The sequence below is a fragment of the Perca fluviatilis genome, chromosome 4, assembly GCF_010015445.1.
Source record: "Perca fluviatilis chromosome 4, GENO_Pfluv_1.0, whole genome shotgun sequence".
Classification (NCBI taxonomy): domain Eukaryota; kingdom Metazoa; phylum Chordata; class Actinopteri; order Perciformes; family Percidae; genus Perca; species Perca fluviatilis.
Window position 1 is genome coordinate 18,731,233 of NC_053115.1, and position 15,291 is coordinate 18,746,523.

At 39.0% G+C, this 15,291-nt stretch overlaps 2 protein-coding genes across 3 annotated transcripts; one reads left to right on the forward strand and one right to left on the reverse strand.

The window, feature by feature from the left end:
• The first annotated feature begins 866 nt into the window (after positions 1-866).
• On the forward strand, positions 867-6,627 carry LOC120557775 (green-sensitive opsin). 2 transcript variants are annotated; one of them, XM_039798381.1, is made up of 6 exons: positions 867-971; positions 1,102-1,275; positions 1,427-1,595; positions 4,386-4,551; positions 4,652-4,891; positions 6,457-6,627. In XM_039798381.1, the coding sequence occupies exons 2-6, from the start codon at positions 1,170-1,172 to the stop codon at positions 6,553-6,555; spliced, it is 780 nt and encodes a 259-aa protein (XP_039654315.1). In that variant the 5' UTR covers positions 867-971; positions 1,102-1,169; the 3' UTR covers positions 6,556-6,627. The 2 variants fall into 2 exon arrangements, with proteins under 2 accessions (XP_039654315.1, XP_039654314.1); XM_039798380.1 differs by having other exon boundaries at positions 867-1,275.
• A 4,388-nt stretch (positions 6,628-11,015) lies between these two features.
• On the reverse strand, positions 11,016-14,305 carry LOC120556731. The gene is made up of 6 exons (XM_039796439.1): positions 14,238-14,305; positions 14,004-14,068; positions 13,095-13,148; positions 12,472-12,552; positions 12,200-12,396; positions 11,016-11,207 (listed from the first exon to the last, which is right to left on the reverse strand). The coding sequence occupies exons 1-6, from the start codon at positions 14,303-14,305 to the stop codon at positions 11,016-11,018; spliced, it is 657 nt and encodes a 218-aa protein (XP_039652373.1).
• Between the last annotated feature and the right edge of the window lie 986 nt (positions 14,306-15,291).

Here is a 15,291-nt window from a genome sequence, read left to right on the forward strand (position 1 = left end):
AGAAAAACAAAAAGAATAGCTGATACTAAAATCTATATTCTTACTCATTTTAAGAAAGCTCACTCATATTTGACTTTAGATTCTGTACAGGTGCAAACAGCAGTTCCAGAGTTACTGTAAGTGAAATTGCATGAAGCACAGTACAGTCACCATTTTATCCACCACGTTTTTCCCATCATTTTTAGGTAACACTAAATCCATAATGCTCTCAAACAGCAGACAGAGACTGACTGACAGCTGCACTCAGCCCCCCAACCGTGCCAACTGAGGTTTCACTGTGTTGTAGGTGCAAGGCTCCCCCCAATAACTTTATTTGAATTGTTTTTCTTTTGAATAAATTCTGTGAAATCTTGTCTTATATAGTACTAGTGCAGCTGCAGCAACAGTAAACAGCGCTCTGAAATCCTGTTAAGAAGTTGTTAGTTGAACCCAAACTAAATGGATACTGGGCTAATCAAATTATATGCTTCAGTCGGAGTCTTCCTTTAATGATGTTAAGGTCAAGTAAAGTCAAGTAAAGATCTACTGTATAACTAGCAAGAAGTTGTGTTCATGACAAGAACTGTTCTGCTGGTTTTTGAGTGCATTTTTGTTGAAATGGGTAAATAAGTGTGCATTAAAAATGTAATTCACACTTGAAAAAAGAGACAAGAATCTCTCTTTCAAATCTTAAGTGAGCTTTGTGAGCTATCATTCCAATGATAAAACATCCTAAAATAACATTTTCTGTTGTGCAACTAGTGATTATATGGTGGCAGATTATGGGCTGAATTATCTTGCAGATCCTCTTTACTTCTTGAGCCATTGTGAGTCTTCCCGTGCGGGCTATATAACCATAGTATAGTATCAGACTCCGGCTGCATTTACAGTGCGAAAGTCCAATCTGACAATCCAAATCCTAACTTGCAAAGATGGAGAACGGCACAGAGGGCAAGAACTTCTACATACCCCTGAACAACCGGACAGGGCTTGTAAGGAATCCTTTTGAGTATCCACAGTATTATTTAGCAGATCCATGGTTATTCAAACTGCTGGCTGCCTACATGTTCATCCTAATGTGCTCTGGCTTCCTCATCAACTTTCTGACACTGTTTGTCACAGCTCAAAACAAGAAGCTCCGGCAACCTCTTAACTTCATCCTAGTCAACCTGGCTGTGGCTGGACTGATCATGGTCTGCTTTGGATTTACAGTCACCTTTTATACTTCCCTAGCAGGCTATTTTGCCTTGGGACCCATGAGCTGTGCAATTGAAGGATTCATGGCTACACTTGGAGGTAAACTTGAGGAGAATGGATGTTTATGTAATTGCCATTTTCAAATAGATTGTACTGTTCTGTCAGATTTTTGTAAGACAGAGGTCTAAGCTTGTACAACAGATAGCAAGATTTGAAGATGTTAATGACAACTTCTGTTCTCAATCAACAGGTCAAGTGTCTCTGTGGTCTCTTGTGGTTCTAGCAGTTGAGAGATACATTGTGGTCTGCAAACCCATGGGCAGTTTCAAATTTACAGCCACCAATGCTGCAACAGGTTGTGCATTCACCTGGATTATGGCTTCCACCTGTGCTGTCCCTCCTCTCGTTGGCTGGTCAAGGTAATTACCAAATATGTACGGGGAGCGGCAGAATGAACAAGTCTTTTTATTGGAGCACTTATCACAACTTATTGCAACCCATTTTTTCATCTTGTTCATCCTTCTTATTTGGTCAGCAGATATCACGTGTACTTTAATAGGTCCAGTATGGACACTACACAACCTGTCATAAGATCACACAAGTAACAATAAAATAAACAATAGCACATGTTAAGGTTATCAGATTAACTGCATTTTGAAAAGATCCAATATATTTCTCTAGTTCAAAATGGAATTGTTTTTTCCTTGGCCCACGCTACACCCTCCCCTCAAGTTTTAGGAAAACCATGCCGGTAATTTTTCCCTTAATGCTGACTGAAAGACAAATACACAAACACACAAACTGAATCGAAATCATAACCTCCTTGGCGGATGTAGTCTTGCATTGCCAGACCTATCTCCACAGTGTTCTGGAGTAGAATCTGGCTACACCACAGATCATTTGGGGATAGGAGAAAAAAAATGCTCTGACTTGTTTGTATTTCTTTAAACCAATCAAAATTGTGTTGGGCATCGCTAAATTCCGGATGCCTCTGCAAAATAGTCTCAGGAAGGAACTTGTTTGGGTGGAACATTTGCACCCACAAAAGAAACCAACACACAATATTAAATGAAGTTAACTATTCACACAATACAGTAATGTGAGCTTTTTAAATTAGCTGGATACATGGTTTAACAAGTTTACTCTTACCAGTGTATATGTCAATAGCAATCCTACCCATCTGTTCCAAAACGTCCCAGTTGGTAGTAAATGCCACGTAAACATATTCTTTGGAAATCTTCATTCACCAACAGAACCATGCAGGCCTGCCTTTTTGCAGGATTCAAATTTTTGTCAAAACTTGCCATTTTCCTCATGTAACGTTAGTTTGCTTGCTCTAGGTCAGTGGTCCCCAACCTGCTAGCTAGCACACCCTGGTCCATCTGCCTCATTTTCCGCCGCTAATAGACTTCCGTCAGGATTAGAATTGACAACAGCCCCAGGGACACAGCCACATTTATCCCCCAGCCAACAACTACAGCAACCCAAACCCAGCCAGCACAAACTCTAGCGCCGGTGGCTAACGACGCTTAGGGCAATAACAGAAAGTTTAATGATCCGTCTTGGAACAGACCATATCAGACCACAGAAGCTGGCACCCACGTCAGGCCGAAATCGAGCCACAACATCAGCCATCCAGTAGTGGTGGGCGGATCGATCCAAATATCGAAAATATTGATACCAACGTTGGTATTAATATTGATCAATACCAGTGTAATGAGATTGATACTTTAGTTTTAGTTTCTCTCCAGTATGCTGTTTCATCAAATAGGCAACTTGTCTGTGTCTGTCTAAGTGCCGCTCCTGTCACAGCGCAGAGCAGGTGCACTTTGCTCCTCCTCCCCCCTCTTGTGATTTGATGTTGTACCGTCACGTGACTCAGCGGCGCCAGGCAAACAAGCAAGCAACCAGCCAGGCCGGCAGTGGCCAGCAGCACACACACACACAAGCAGTACAGAGATGGAGCAGAAGAATGGTAGAGAGGAAGAGGAGCACTGTGTGGCTATATTTTCAGGCCAAAAATGGCAAGCTGTATAATTTTTAATAAGGCTGTAAGATACTGTGTTAACACAACAAATGTATACAAGTATATGGAAATTATGTACTGGGTTTTAATTTATTAATAATCCAAATGAAAAATCACAAAACCACTTAAGGGTCATGAGAATTCGTTCAGATTTAGCAATTTGATGCATCCATCTTAATTATTAAAAAGTATCGGCGATACTGGCCCTGTATTTACTTGGTATTGGATCGATACCAAATTTTGCAGCATCGCACACCGCTACCATCCAGACGTTTTTGGTCCGCCCTGGGGATGCCGCCCTCCACCTCCATTCCCACCCCGGAAGTAAGTCTCCCAGCGGTGGGGAGTAACGTTACAACAAAACCCTTTCCCTTTGTGCCAAAAAAAACTGAGAGGGAACACAGTCGTGAAATATATTGTGATATTGAGGTTTTAGCTGCTGGCTAATGCTGGCTTGCTTGTTAACCAGTCAGCTACCACCACAAATAGAATCTAAGTAATTATGTTTGGAAACAGTGCAGCTATTTCATTAGAACGACATGACATAAATAAACCTTACTAAACGTAACGGGAATAACACTTTAATACATTAACACATCCATGAACACACATTTTAATCTACAATGGTGGTTAACAATGAAGACAACAACTCCCATGATCCAACACAACTTCACGACGTCAGCAGAAGTCCATGTTTACATCCCCTTTTTTTCGATTGAGAGACCCCATAGTGGCAGAAAATTACATATTGTACGTTTATTAAAAACAATGCAAATATAAACAAAACAACTTAATATATAATGCTCCAAAGTATTGGAGAAAATGTTTTTTTATTTAGATGCAAAGCTTGAATTTTATGTACCTGTCACATAAACCAATGATTCCTGAAGAATCCCAATTTTGCATTCTTCACATTCTCAATGGCTCGGAAAATGTGTGTGGCTAGTTTCAATGGTACAGGCATGTTTTTCTTAAATCCACTTCAGCCACATATGCTATGAATAAATGACACTTGGATTTTGTAGTTTCACATTTACCAAACAAATCAGATTATTTCCTGCTGTATTTTTTTAGAATACGCATGAGAACAAATAGCCATACCAGAGGAAATTGGTTAATTTGTTCTCGGATTTTAATCAATACTGATGACAGTCTACTGACTGGCATTGTGTTGCATTTGCAGGTTCATTCCTGAGGGTATTCAGGTTTCCTGTGGACCTGACTACTACACTCTGGCCCCAGGCTACAACAACGAATCATATGTCCTTTACATGTTTAGCTGCCACTTCTGTGTTCCCGTTTTCATCCTCTTCTTCAGTTATGGAAACTTAGTGTGGAAAGTGAAGGCGGTAAGTTACTTAATCTAATAAGATTGCTTTAATATGCAATTTTAGATTTTTAAGCTTATCAATATTAGAGAGTATTGAATAATGTTGACCTAATTTTCAGGCCGCAGCCAAGCAGCAGGACTCTGTATCTACCCAAAAGGCTGAGAGAGAAGTGACACGTATGTGCATCCTGATGGTGTTGGGCTTCCTAGTGGCATGGACTCCATATGCCAGCGTTGCTGCCTGGATCTTCTTCAATAAGGGAGCTGCATTCTCAGCTACAACCATGGCTGTCCCTGCCTTCTTCTCAAAGAGCTCAGCATTGTTCAATCCTGTTATCTATGTGTTGATGAACAAACAGGTATGGTATAACCGATATGGTATAACCGATTTAGTAACACTTCACTTTAAAACCCCATTTTTAGTGTTATTAAGCAGTCTTATACTATAAATGTCAGCAGATATAAGGACAAGTGTTTATTAATGTATTTGTCAATAATTATAACTCCTATAGCAGTATACCATACACAGTAGTTTAACACAATATAGCATAGGTTAAATCATCTTTAATGATATTCTTGTATGATGGCAAACAAACAAATAATTACAGTGTAAATATAATTACAGTATATTTGTTGACAAATACATTAATAAACACCCTAGTACATTACCCTTACAGTTGCTTACAACTACATTATAGTGTGTTGTATAAACCATATATGTATTTTATCATTTTTAATGCTAGAAAGTGTTAGGGACCGTTCGGTATTTATGGAATGGACCACTGGAGGAAAATAGGTGAGGGTCATGTCTGTTTATTCTTTGTTGAGGGGAGGGTCATCCAACATTCTTTTTGTTAAAAGGGGTTACCAACAATTTTGTATTCATAGAAACAGCAAAATTTCAAAGTGGCTTATTTGGTGCATATTTTTCCTTGTAGCTCTCAGTCTCGGCCCTCCTTCACTGCCAGATGGGTCTGACCCATGAGTTTGCTGGAGGGCAGGGGGAGGCTGAAACGGGTAATTGCATTGTTTAAAAAATTAGTGGAATAATGGCATGACCAGATATTTACTAAATATCTTAGCTAAATAACACAAAACAACTAAAAACTGGTGGTAGGTAATACATCTGATTTTATATACTGCTTTAGTAAAAAAAATATTTCCTGGCTGACGATGCGAGCAGCAGGACGTAAAAAATGAAAATGAATGTTGCTAGTCTGGACATCTTACCGAGCCAAGGTTGTAATAAAGGCTTCCTAAATGCCACATTTGATGTCAGCTTACTAATTGATTGCAGGTTTTGTGTAGATTTGGACTTACGTTTATTCCACTTTGTTTAAACGGTGAAGTGGAGGAAGCCTAGTGACGAGTCCATAGCAACCAGTTTGTGTGTTGAATGTTACCCAGAGTGCCTTGCTGAATGGTCTCAATGTTTTATTGTTTTATTTTCATGTGTTTCATCTTTGTATTTGAAGTAATGCAGTAATGCAGGAAGTGTGCATTTAGTTTCCATGCTTATTGTGTTTCCACAACTATTTTAGTGAGTAAATCTACTGAAATGGCAACCACACCATAACAGAGGAGTGGGATGCATCAGATGAGAAAGCAGAGGTATAATCATGTATTCATTGCTGTAAAAAACGATGGTAATCTGTATATCTTTGCCAAGCACAAACTAATGCAGAAGGTATTGATATGTTGTTGGGGGAGGGTCATGCTTTTTTTCCAAATAGTTTTGGAGGGTCATAGAAAAATTATTACTGGTGAGGGGAGGGTCATGTCTATTTTGACTAAAGGTCCCAAAAGTCCTCCGGTGGCCCCATAAATAAATAACGAACAGTCCCTTACCGTTATAATTGTTTTTGTTTTTATTCAGTGTCCAATGATTCCTCATTTTCTAATTATACTTGTACAATGTTTTCAGTTCCGTAATTGCATGCTGAGCACTATTGGGATGAGTGGCATGGTGGAGGATGAGACCTCAGTATCAACCAGTCAGACAGAAGTGTCCTCTGCTTCCTAAACACAGAAGAGTCTCAACAACTCTAATGGATTTTATTTGTCCTGGTAAAAATAAATCATCAATTGCTCATAGTGTGTGTGTGTGTGTGTGTGTGTGATGTGTTAGCCCTGTGTTAGACTGGTGATCTGTCCAGTTTGGACCACACATCTTACCAAATGTGAGCTATAAGATAGGCTCCAGCCACAACTCAACAACAACAATTTAATATTTCAGCAGAGGTGATCATTTCCATACAGGTTTAGTGGCTTGACGGTTAACAGTGAAGTAGGGGATTTGATTTGCGTTTTTTTTTTGGCAACTTAATTAACTCGACCCAGGGTGAGTCTGATGAAATCTGATGTAGGCTATCTGCCCGGTTCAGCTCTGAGATTTGCTCGCATTGCACAGCGCTCTGAAGGAATAATCTCTGAGATTAGGCTACGTTATGTTCCTCCAGCTCACAGCAATTTAATACAATAGCAGGAAAAGAGTCAGAGGCGCTGATGTGCAGGTTACCTTCCCCCCCAAACACGGACACACATACAGATAGTCTCGCTTTATAAGATAGATAGCTTGCCTATAAGTGGCATCACGCTCTGTCTGCACTTGTTGTCTGGTTGTGCTTTGCATGTGTGGGATTCTGATTCTGAAACGTCCTTAAATTCGGGAATTGTCATTTGTTTATTCAAAGTCAAAGACAGTCCAAAGTAGTGCTACTTTGCACATTTTTGTGGGTGTATTGAGGTGTATGTCACATTTTAGCTGCCAAAGCTCCGCTGCTCTCTCTCTGTCTGTCTCTGGTCCTGCTCACTCAGTGTGAGAGGGGGAGTGGCCAGCGGCAAGAACGGCAAAAGCCAATGTGTGCTTCTTTTACCTATATATTTAACGATATCTTTTGCATTTTTTATCCAAACAACGCCAAACTTCGGACTAACGAGAGATATGCGCTTAACACCCACAAACACACATACACACACACACACACACACACAGACAGAAAGACGTTCCTGCAATTATAGATAGATGTATTCCTTTTTTCTGTAATGCAGTAATATAACGCATTACTAATAAAATGTCGGTAATATTATACCCATTACTATCTCAGTAATGCGATTTAAAATGCATTTTAACCATAGACAGTATATAAACTGGAACAACAGATCCCATTGCTCTGGACGGAGACCAGTGAAGGCTATTAGAAGCCGGTGAGAGCTGAGCTTTACTGCGCAGCCTCCAACTGAGAGAGACGACTTAAATGTGACTTGAGCAGCTGTCTGAAAGTTGTAAGTCTTCTGGTAGCTGTGCCAAAAGCAGTGATGCCATGTAACGCGTTACTATTTCCAAACCAGTAATCAGATTAAAGTTACTTATCCAAGTCACTGTGCGTTACTATTTTTGACATTTTCCTTAGTAAAAATATATATTTTTGCTTTCTTCTTGCGTCTCGGGGAGTGAAGTCACGTATGCGACAAGTCACGTTTTCAGCATGAGGACAGGTCACGTTTTCAGCATGTGGACAGTTCACGTGTACCACGCAGCGACACAAACGTAAACAACAATGGAGGGAGGAGAGAGATGCGCGTTTTCTAGCTGGAAATACAGTCACTATTTTGAGTTTGTGTCAGCTAAAGACGGCAATATTAAGGTTCGTTGTACACTCTGTGCTGGTGGCGACAAAGTGCTATCTGGCTACAAAAACACTACGTCAAATTTGAAGAAACATTTGGAGTCGCAGCACTGCAGTCAAACTTACAGAGCAAGTCCCACCAGGTGGTGCGAAGCAGAGAGAAGAAGAAAACAACAAAAGCTGGACTTCGGTGCAAAACCAGTAAGTGGGGGACAGTTGAAGAAGTTGGTCGGGCAGTAGGGCTATGTTGTAGCAGAAATGCTGCCCTTAAACGGTTGACTTGCTCTCTTTCGTGCCATAATAAACCAGATCCCTACTACTGGCAATGCCGAGCTGCCTCACAGTAAACCGGTTGTCATTTTTATGTTGAGGCTGTAGGGGTGTTGTCGGCAGTTGCTGAATGTAACTAATAAAGTAACTTGTAATCTAACTTTGTTATTTTTTTATCTGTAAAGTAACTAAATTACTTTTAAAATCAAGTAATCTGTAAAGTAACTAAGTTACTTTTTCAAAGTAACTGTGGCAACACTGGCCAAGAGAAATCTAAATCATTCCGAATCTTGCAGAGACGTATAGAGAGGGTATATAAGGAGATAACATAGGCACAGGCTAATTATTGCTAACTAAAATGCTAGTTAACATTAGTAATTAAACTTAAACAGCTCATGTAAGTCGAAACTGCCTGCAAGCTTCTCCTGTACTATACGGTAATTCCTCTACTATGCGACAGTAAGTCACTTGGTTATGACACAATCGTTAGCCTATTTTTACAAAAACGTCTGCTACAGAGCCAAACATATACATTGTCGTGTTTCTTTAGAAATAAACAATGGACAAAAAGAGTCTTTAAATGCTTCAGATGTAGAGTTATTCGCTGTCAAAGTGACGTCAAAATGAATGGCAGTCAAAGGAATGCTAACGGGAGGTGATCGTTTTGTAGCATCAAAATGGCGCCATAGGAGGTTTGAGTTCTGAAGCGAAGCTTACCCCCTTGATTTTAACCCGACATTTAGTGGCGTTTGTTTTTTTAAGAATTCACCAACACCAAAACATTTCGGCACAGAAAATAAAGTCTGCGAGTGTTATTTCCTGTTGCTGTATTCGATGGTTGAGATGACTGCAGAGACGGACACATTTGCGACATGGACAGTATTTTCAGGAGTTTTTTTACGCTGCGTTGAAGCAAGCTGTCCCGTCACTGTTCCCGTGGTCAGAGCAAGAACCAGAGACGGTGGGGCGGCCTCTAGCTCACTCAGTAAGAGCGTTCGCCCCATGTTGGCTGAGTCCGGCCAGTCGCGTATAGGTGTAGAAGACTTTCTCGTAAAAAAGGGAAAGATGGTTTCCTGAGCGGAAGCATCTCCAAAAGAACAGGGTTCGAATCCCCCCTTACCCAAAAAAATTGTCCTGTATTTAGTTCAGAATATTATGCTACAGCATGTCTGTATTACACAAAACAATTATATATACAGTTTTTAACCGTTTAATGTTAAATTTAATTCAATATGTTTCTGAAAAATGATGTGGAAACAATATAATAAGACCTTGTGATTTTAAGGTCATGACAATAATACTTTTACATGCTGCTAGTGGTAAAAGTTAAATTGAACTTAATAGTATACTACCATATAATGATACAAAATTCCAAAGCAATGTATATATTTATACGTATAATTTTATTTCATTTTCTATCACTTTTACTTCCTCAATCAAATGACAGTCATAGTAATGCTCCCAAGATATTTCATAAAGAACAACCTCATTCGTAAACACACAATAAAAACTGACATTGACACATTGTTTATCTATATAATTCAAATGTTATATATAAAACAAATTAACAACTAAATATGGGTATACATTTACGGAATAATTTATTAAAATATTACACATTTACACACGTAGAGGGAACACTAGAGTGCATGTAAAGGTGCTGAGAGACTATGTGAGGATGATGATGATGATGATGATGATGAATCAGACCAGACGTCCAGTAAAGGTGAATACAGTTAAATTAAACTAAAGATCACAATTGCTTGGCTATGAAAACAGAAGAAACAGTCCTGACAATGCACAGTGGTGTGTCTTGGTGTCGCGGGGGCGTGCCGCACGCGTTAATGCGTCGCGAGGATATATTTGTCGTTTGGTGGGTTAGCAGTCCATTTGTCTGTCTTCTCTTTGAATTTTTGTGTCTCTCAGCCTCATAGAAGTCCAACAGTTTGAACCCCCAGGTCATCTCCTTCCCCATGCCCTGTGCCTTGTAGGGGAAGAACACTCTGGAGAGGCAGTAGATGTATTTCCCTGGTACCCCGGGGAAGCTGTCATGTACAGTATGTGAGGGCTGTCAGGGCCCTGCTTTAGGGGTTGATGACAGAACCTGCACAGGCGACCTGTTGGAAGCTGCACTGCTGACTTCCTGTTCGCCCTCTCCTCTGACTCCATCTACGACTTCAGCTGACTGTAGGCTAAACAGTTCCTGGTCATCTTTTTCTGCTGCAGCTGCTGATGCGGCTGCTGCTGCTGATGATGATGATGATGATAGTGGTATGTTGTTGTTGAACCAGGATGTCTGACCCAATCCGCCCACTGTAAGCCGGCTCAGAGACTCCTCCTAGTGGCGGAGCAACAGGTGGAGGGGGTTGAGAATGGCACAATCATATATTTATTATATAGTTTCTTACCAAACTTCGGACAAAACATGCATCAAAAATTGTTTGTGGATTGTGTGAAGAGTTGTTTGAAATAAATTCAGTTAAAAAACAGTTCAATTTGTTACATTTATTATATATTATATTCCCCCATAGTCTTGACATTTTGCATAGAGTAACTGATTACTAATTCAACCTTATTAAGCCTATTAAGCCTGACCATTAACTGGTCTGTAGGAGGATGGTAGGTAGGTAATTTGAATGACCTGTATCCATGAAACACTGCCTCGGTAGCAGCTGTGTGCTGGGACCGCTGGGACCGGAAACTGCTTCAGAGCCCTGCTGAAAGACCACTCCAGCTGTGTGATCAGCACCACTCCAACTGGATCTTCACTGGTCTCCTGCAATACAGCATCACATATAGTGATTTAGTCAGTCCAAGCCTACAGATCAAAATATTTTGCATTAATTTGCTATTGGGTCTATTGGGTATTACTCTCTCAAATGCAATTATACACATGTTCACTGTGTAAATCCCTACATGCTAAATAGAGCAACCAACAATCACAATAACCTGTCACACATAAGATACATAATAGATATGTGACATTTTTTAAAAGTTGGTAAGCTAAATGAGGAACAATTCAATTTCCTCACAATTTTAAACACATTTACACTGCAAGTGTCAGACTGAGCAGAATATGGAGCATGCAGGAGACAGACTGGGGCAACAGCTCCCGGTAAGAAGAAAGGGCATTAGAGTGTGGGGAAAGGCGACGGCACAGTGAAATATCAAATGAGATAAGGGCAACAATCACACTTTAATCAACCATGGCCTGAGCATGACAGGCGGGTGGAGAGGAGTAGACCTCTTTTGTTTTCACCTGCACTTGTACAGCAGTTCATAATAGTTTTGCTTTTGTATATCTTTTTTTTTTGTACAAGCTTTCTTTATGTATATTTCCTATGGCTAGTATGTACACACAATGACAAGATACATGTTTTGTTGAAAATGTTTTTGTTGACATCAATAGTATTCAGCTGCCTCAATATAAAATGTTAGACTTCGGACAATATTTCATAGTGGGCAACTATCACACTTTCAGATTACACTGTCATTAGACAGGATGTCTTTGCATTTTGACTGTGTTGGTCTAAGCAATAATTAATAATGATTGTTTTGATGCCACTTAGTTATTCATTGATGGATTTATTTACATTTGAAACAGGATTTCATTATTTTGATTGAGTAATCACCTTTTATAGGTCACATAGATTATTGGAATGCTGAATGTGCCATGTGGTGTGAGAGCTGTACTTAGAGTTTTGACAATTGTAAATTTGGTTCAGTAAATGTGCCAAAGAGATTGAGAAAAACTGTAACCTGGATTACCTGAGAGTCTGTGGCCACCACAGCAACAGGGCAGTGATCCTCGGTCTCCATAGCTACAGCAGCTGGGATGTTGGGTTGTACCCTGTGCTTGTCACAATTTAACACAACATGACGACAGCCTGACTCCACATGCTGAAGTCCACATATCATCTGAGCTGAGGAGCTAGAAGGGGCTGGCAGCGGGGCCTTCAGCCTGGCTGTAAGAAGATTTTGGTCACAAAAACATTCAGGGCATTCATGATGGTTTAAAGTAAGAAGCAACAAATAATAACCTTTCACAGAAGCAACAATCCCAGAGGAGTCATCAGGCTCGGCAGGTCTGGAAACCGTCGCTGTTGGCTCTGTCCTGTGTGCTGTAAAAACAATTCAGAGTCATTTTCCTCACACAGTCAAGTTAGTTTATTCTTCACAATGTGTCTTTATATGTTTTCTCTCTAACAAACTGTGAATACAGACTGAAAACACCATATTTCCTTAAATTATGAATCATTATTTATTTGTCATGAAAAAAACAATGCTTTTAAGAAAACAGGTAAAGCACAGAAACAATATCAATATATAGTAAGCACACAATCAAAGATGTGGTTTGTTGTGCCTATTGAATATATAAATTTAAAATGCCAAATCCTTGAATGACAGCCTGAGAAAAAAAAACCTGTTGGTGGAGACACAGCCGTGGCTCTTTAGACTGCTGCTGCTGGCCCTGAAAGCACAGCTGACATTAGACTATTATCATGACCAGTAGGAGTAAGAGTTTAAAAAATACTCTGGTTATTAAACTAGATCCACCTACTTAGTTCAGTGTCAAATTTAGACTGAGAGAGATTAAGCATCCCCCTCTCCATCGCCACGAGATGACTGTAATGGTAACATTTATTGTGTGTCAGGTATTTACCTGATGGAGCCTTCGCTAAAGACACCGTAACCTTTCCTGGAAAGAAGTTGGATCCTGTGCACAGAAAAACACAATGCACATAATAATTTGTATGATTTTATTCATGAATATAATTATACTATTATCATAGATCGATAGATAGATAGATAAATAGACAGATAGATAGATAGACAGACATAGATAGATAGATAGATAGATAGATAGACAGACATAGATAGATAGATAGATAGATAGATAGATAGACATATAGATAAATAGACAGATAGATAGATAGATAGATAGATAGATAGATAGATAGATAGACATAGATATAGATAGATAGACATAGATATAGATAGATAGATAGACAGACATAGATATAGATAGATAGATAGATAGATAGATAGATAGATAGATAGATAGATAGATAGATAGATGAACAAAATGTTTCACCTATTAATCTTAACAATTTAATATTCTGTTTGGCATAGCAATTAAACCCCATTCCAGACATGCTGTAGTATTTAACGTTACCCATTCAAAATGTACACTATAGTTGCCTGAAATAGGAAGTATTTATGTCTCAGTGATATGATTTTTAAATACAAAAAATGTAGAAGCATGCAGCAAGAGAAAAAAATGAAAATCAGACAGGTCTTCCACAAAGTAACCTTATTACAATTGGTAAACATTACTAAAAAACGCTAAAATATAACGTTATGCATAACGTTAATGTATTAACCTTAATGTTAGCTAACATCATACCATTAACTAAAAACAGTTAGAACCTGTCAATCATAAAACAATAACACTAAACGTAACGTAACACTTTCCCATATAAACAAAGGAGACACGTACATTTACTACTTACTTTTGATAAGTTTACCAGCTTCTTAGACGACAGAACAGTGATTAAAACGCCGTACATACCGATATAAAACCTCCGTGGATTATATTCTCTACTGCTGCTGCTGCTGATGATGTGAAGGCTGTCACTGTAAACAGGAAACAAAGAAGAAAAGAGTCTCTCCTTAACTTTATCCACAGGGGGAAACAGCGCCCCCGAAATCCAGCTTGTGGCCACAAATATATGACAGCCGTAGTTTAAGACTTACCATTGAGAATGAATGGTAAAAGTTAAGAGAATTAAGCCCTACTATTCACGGCTCTGCCGCGGGGGCAGTGGCGCATGGTTCGAGTCCGTCGTGCTGCCAACTGACATATAACAACATGTCGGCAATTAATGTTTAGTCTTGCTACACGTAATATCATTACATTTTATCAGCGGTGGAAAGTATATACCGTAGGCTACTTCGATTAAATTGTAAGGTGCTTTTAATTAAGTATTTTCATTTTCTCCTACTTATTAGGCTACTTCTAGTCCACTACAATTCCGAGTCAAGTAGGCTATTACGTTTTACTTAACTATTTATTTTCTAGGTTTCACTACTTTCAGAGCAAATTCAGATTAATAGTACAACATAATATGAATAAATGATGATGTATATAGTGGATAAAGATGAGACTTTGTTGATCTGGTGGTGAAATTCACAAGCTACCTGCCAAGTCATACTTCTGCTTTTATTTTGGTCAAAGTAACACAAAAGTAGCGTAAAGCATTACAATCAGAGACAGTAATATTGTAATATAACTATTTACTCTTAAATGACAGTAACTATTAATCAATAATGTATAACATTTTGGAAGTAACTTGCCCAACACTGCCCATAACTCCCGAGTGGGCAGGTAGGGTTGCTCATTGAGAGAATATAATAAGAACTAGAATTATTATTAATGAATAGTATGGTGTAAAGTAGTCCGGAGATAATTAATGATCCCAGATGATTCGGCACTGCATTAATGAAACTGACTTGATCAGAAAGCTTTGTAAAAAGGGGAGATTTGTACTGAGAGTTATGACAAATTTTAAAATTGGATTTAGTGTCAGAAGCAGAACCAGTAGTGTGCATAGATGCTGTCAGTGTGAAGGGCACATCTAGTACTGTAAACTGTGGTACAGTGTGTGAACAAGCAAACATGATCAGATTAGTTACAATATACCCACTTTCCATGCCCAAATGTTATTAGTGACACATATGCTTTTTATCATCAAAAGTAAGATAGTAAATAACATATCAAGCCCATGACTGAAAGTGAATAGGATGAAGGTAATATGAAATATTATACAAAGAAAACAATAGATTATGGTGTCATTAGA

Excerpts from the sequence above, each read along its gene's own strand:
- LOC120557775 (XM_039798380.1), top strand. The coding sequence starts at position 912 with ATGGAGAACGGCACAGAGGGCAAGAACTTCTACATACCCCTGAACAAC. Across the intron at positions 1,596-4,385 it reads CCTCTCGTTGGCTGGTCAAG|GTTCATTCCTGAGGGTATTC; the intron begins GTAATTACCAAA and ends TTGCATTTGCAG. Across the intron at positions 4,892-6,456 it reads ATGTGTTGATGAACAAACAG|TTCCGTAATTGCATGCTGAG; the intron begins GTATGGTATAAC and ends CAATGTTTTCAG.
- LOC120556731 (XM_039796439.1), bottom strand. The coding sequence starts at position 14,305 with ATGTTGTTATATGTCAGTTGGCAGCACGACGGACTCGAACCATGCGCC. Across the intron at positions 12,553-13,094 it reads TTTAGCGAAGGCTCCATCAG|CACACAGGACAGAGCCAACA; the intron begins GTAAATACCTGA and ends TTGTTTTTACAG. Across the intron at positions 12,397-12,471 it reads GATTGTTGCTTCTGTGAAAG|CCAGGCTGAAGGCCCCGCTG; the intron begins GTTATTATTTGT and ends ATCTTCTTACAG.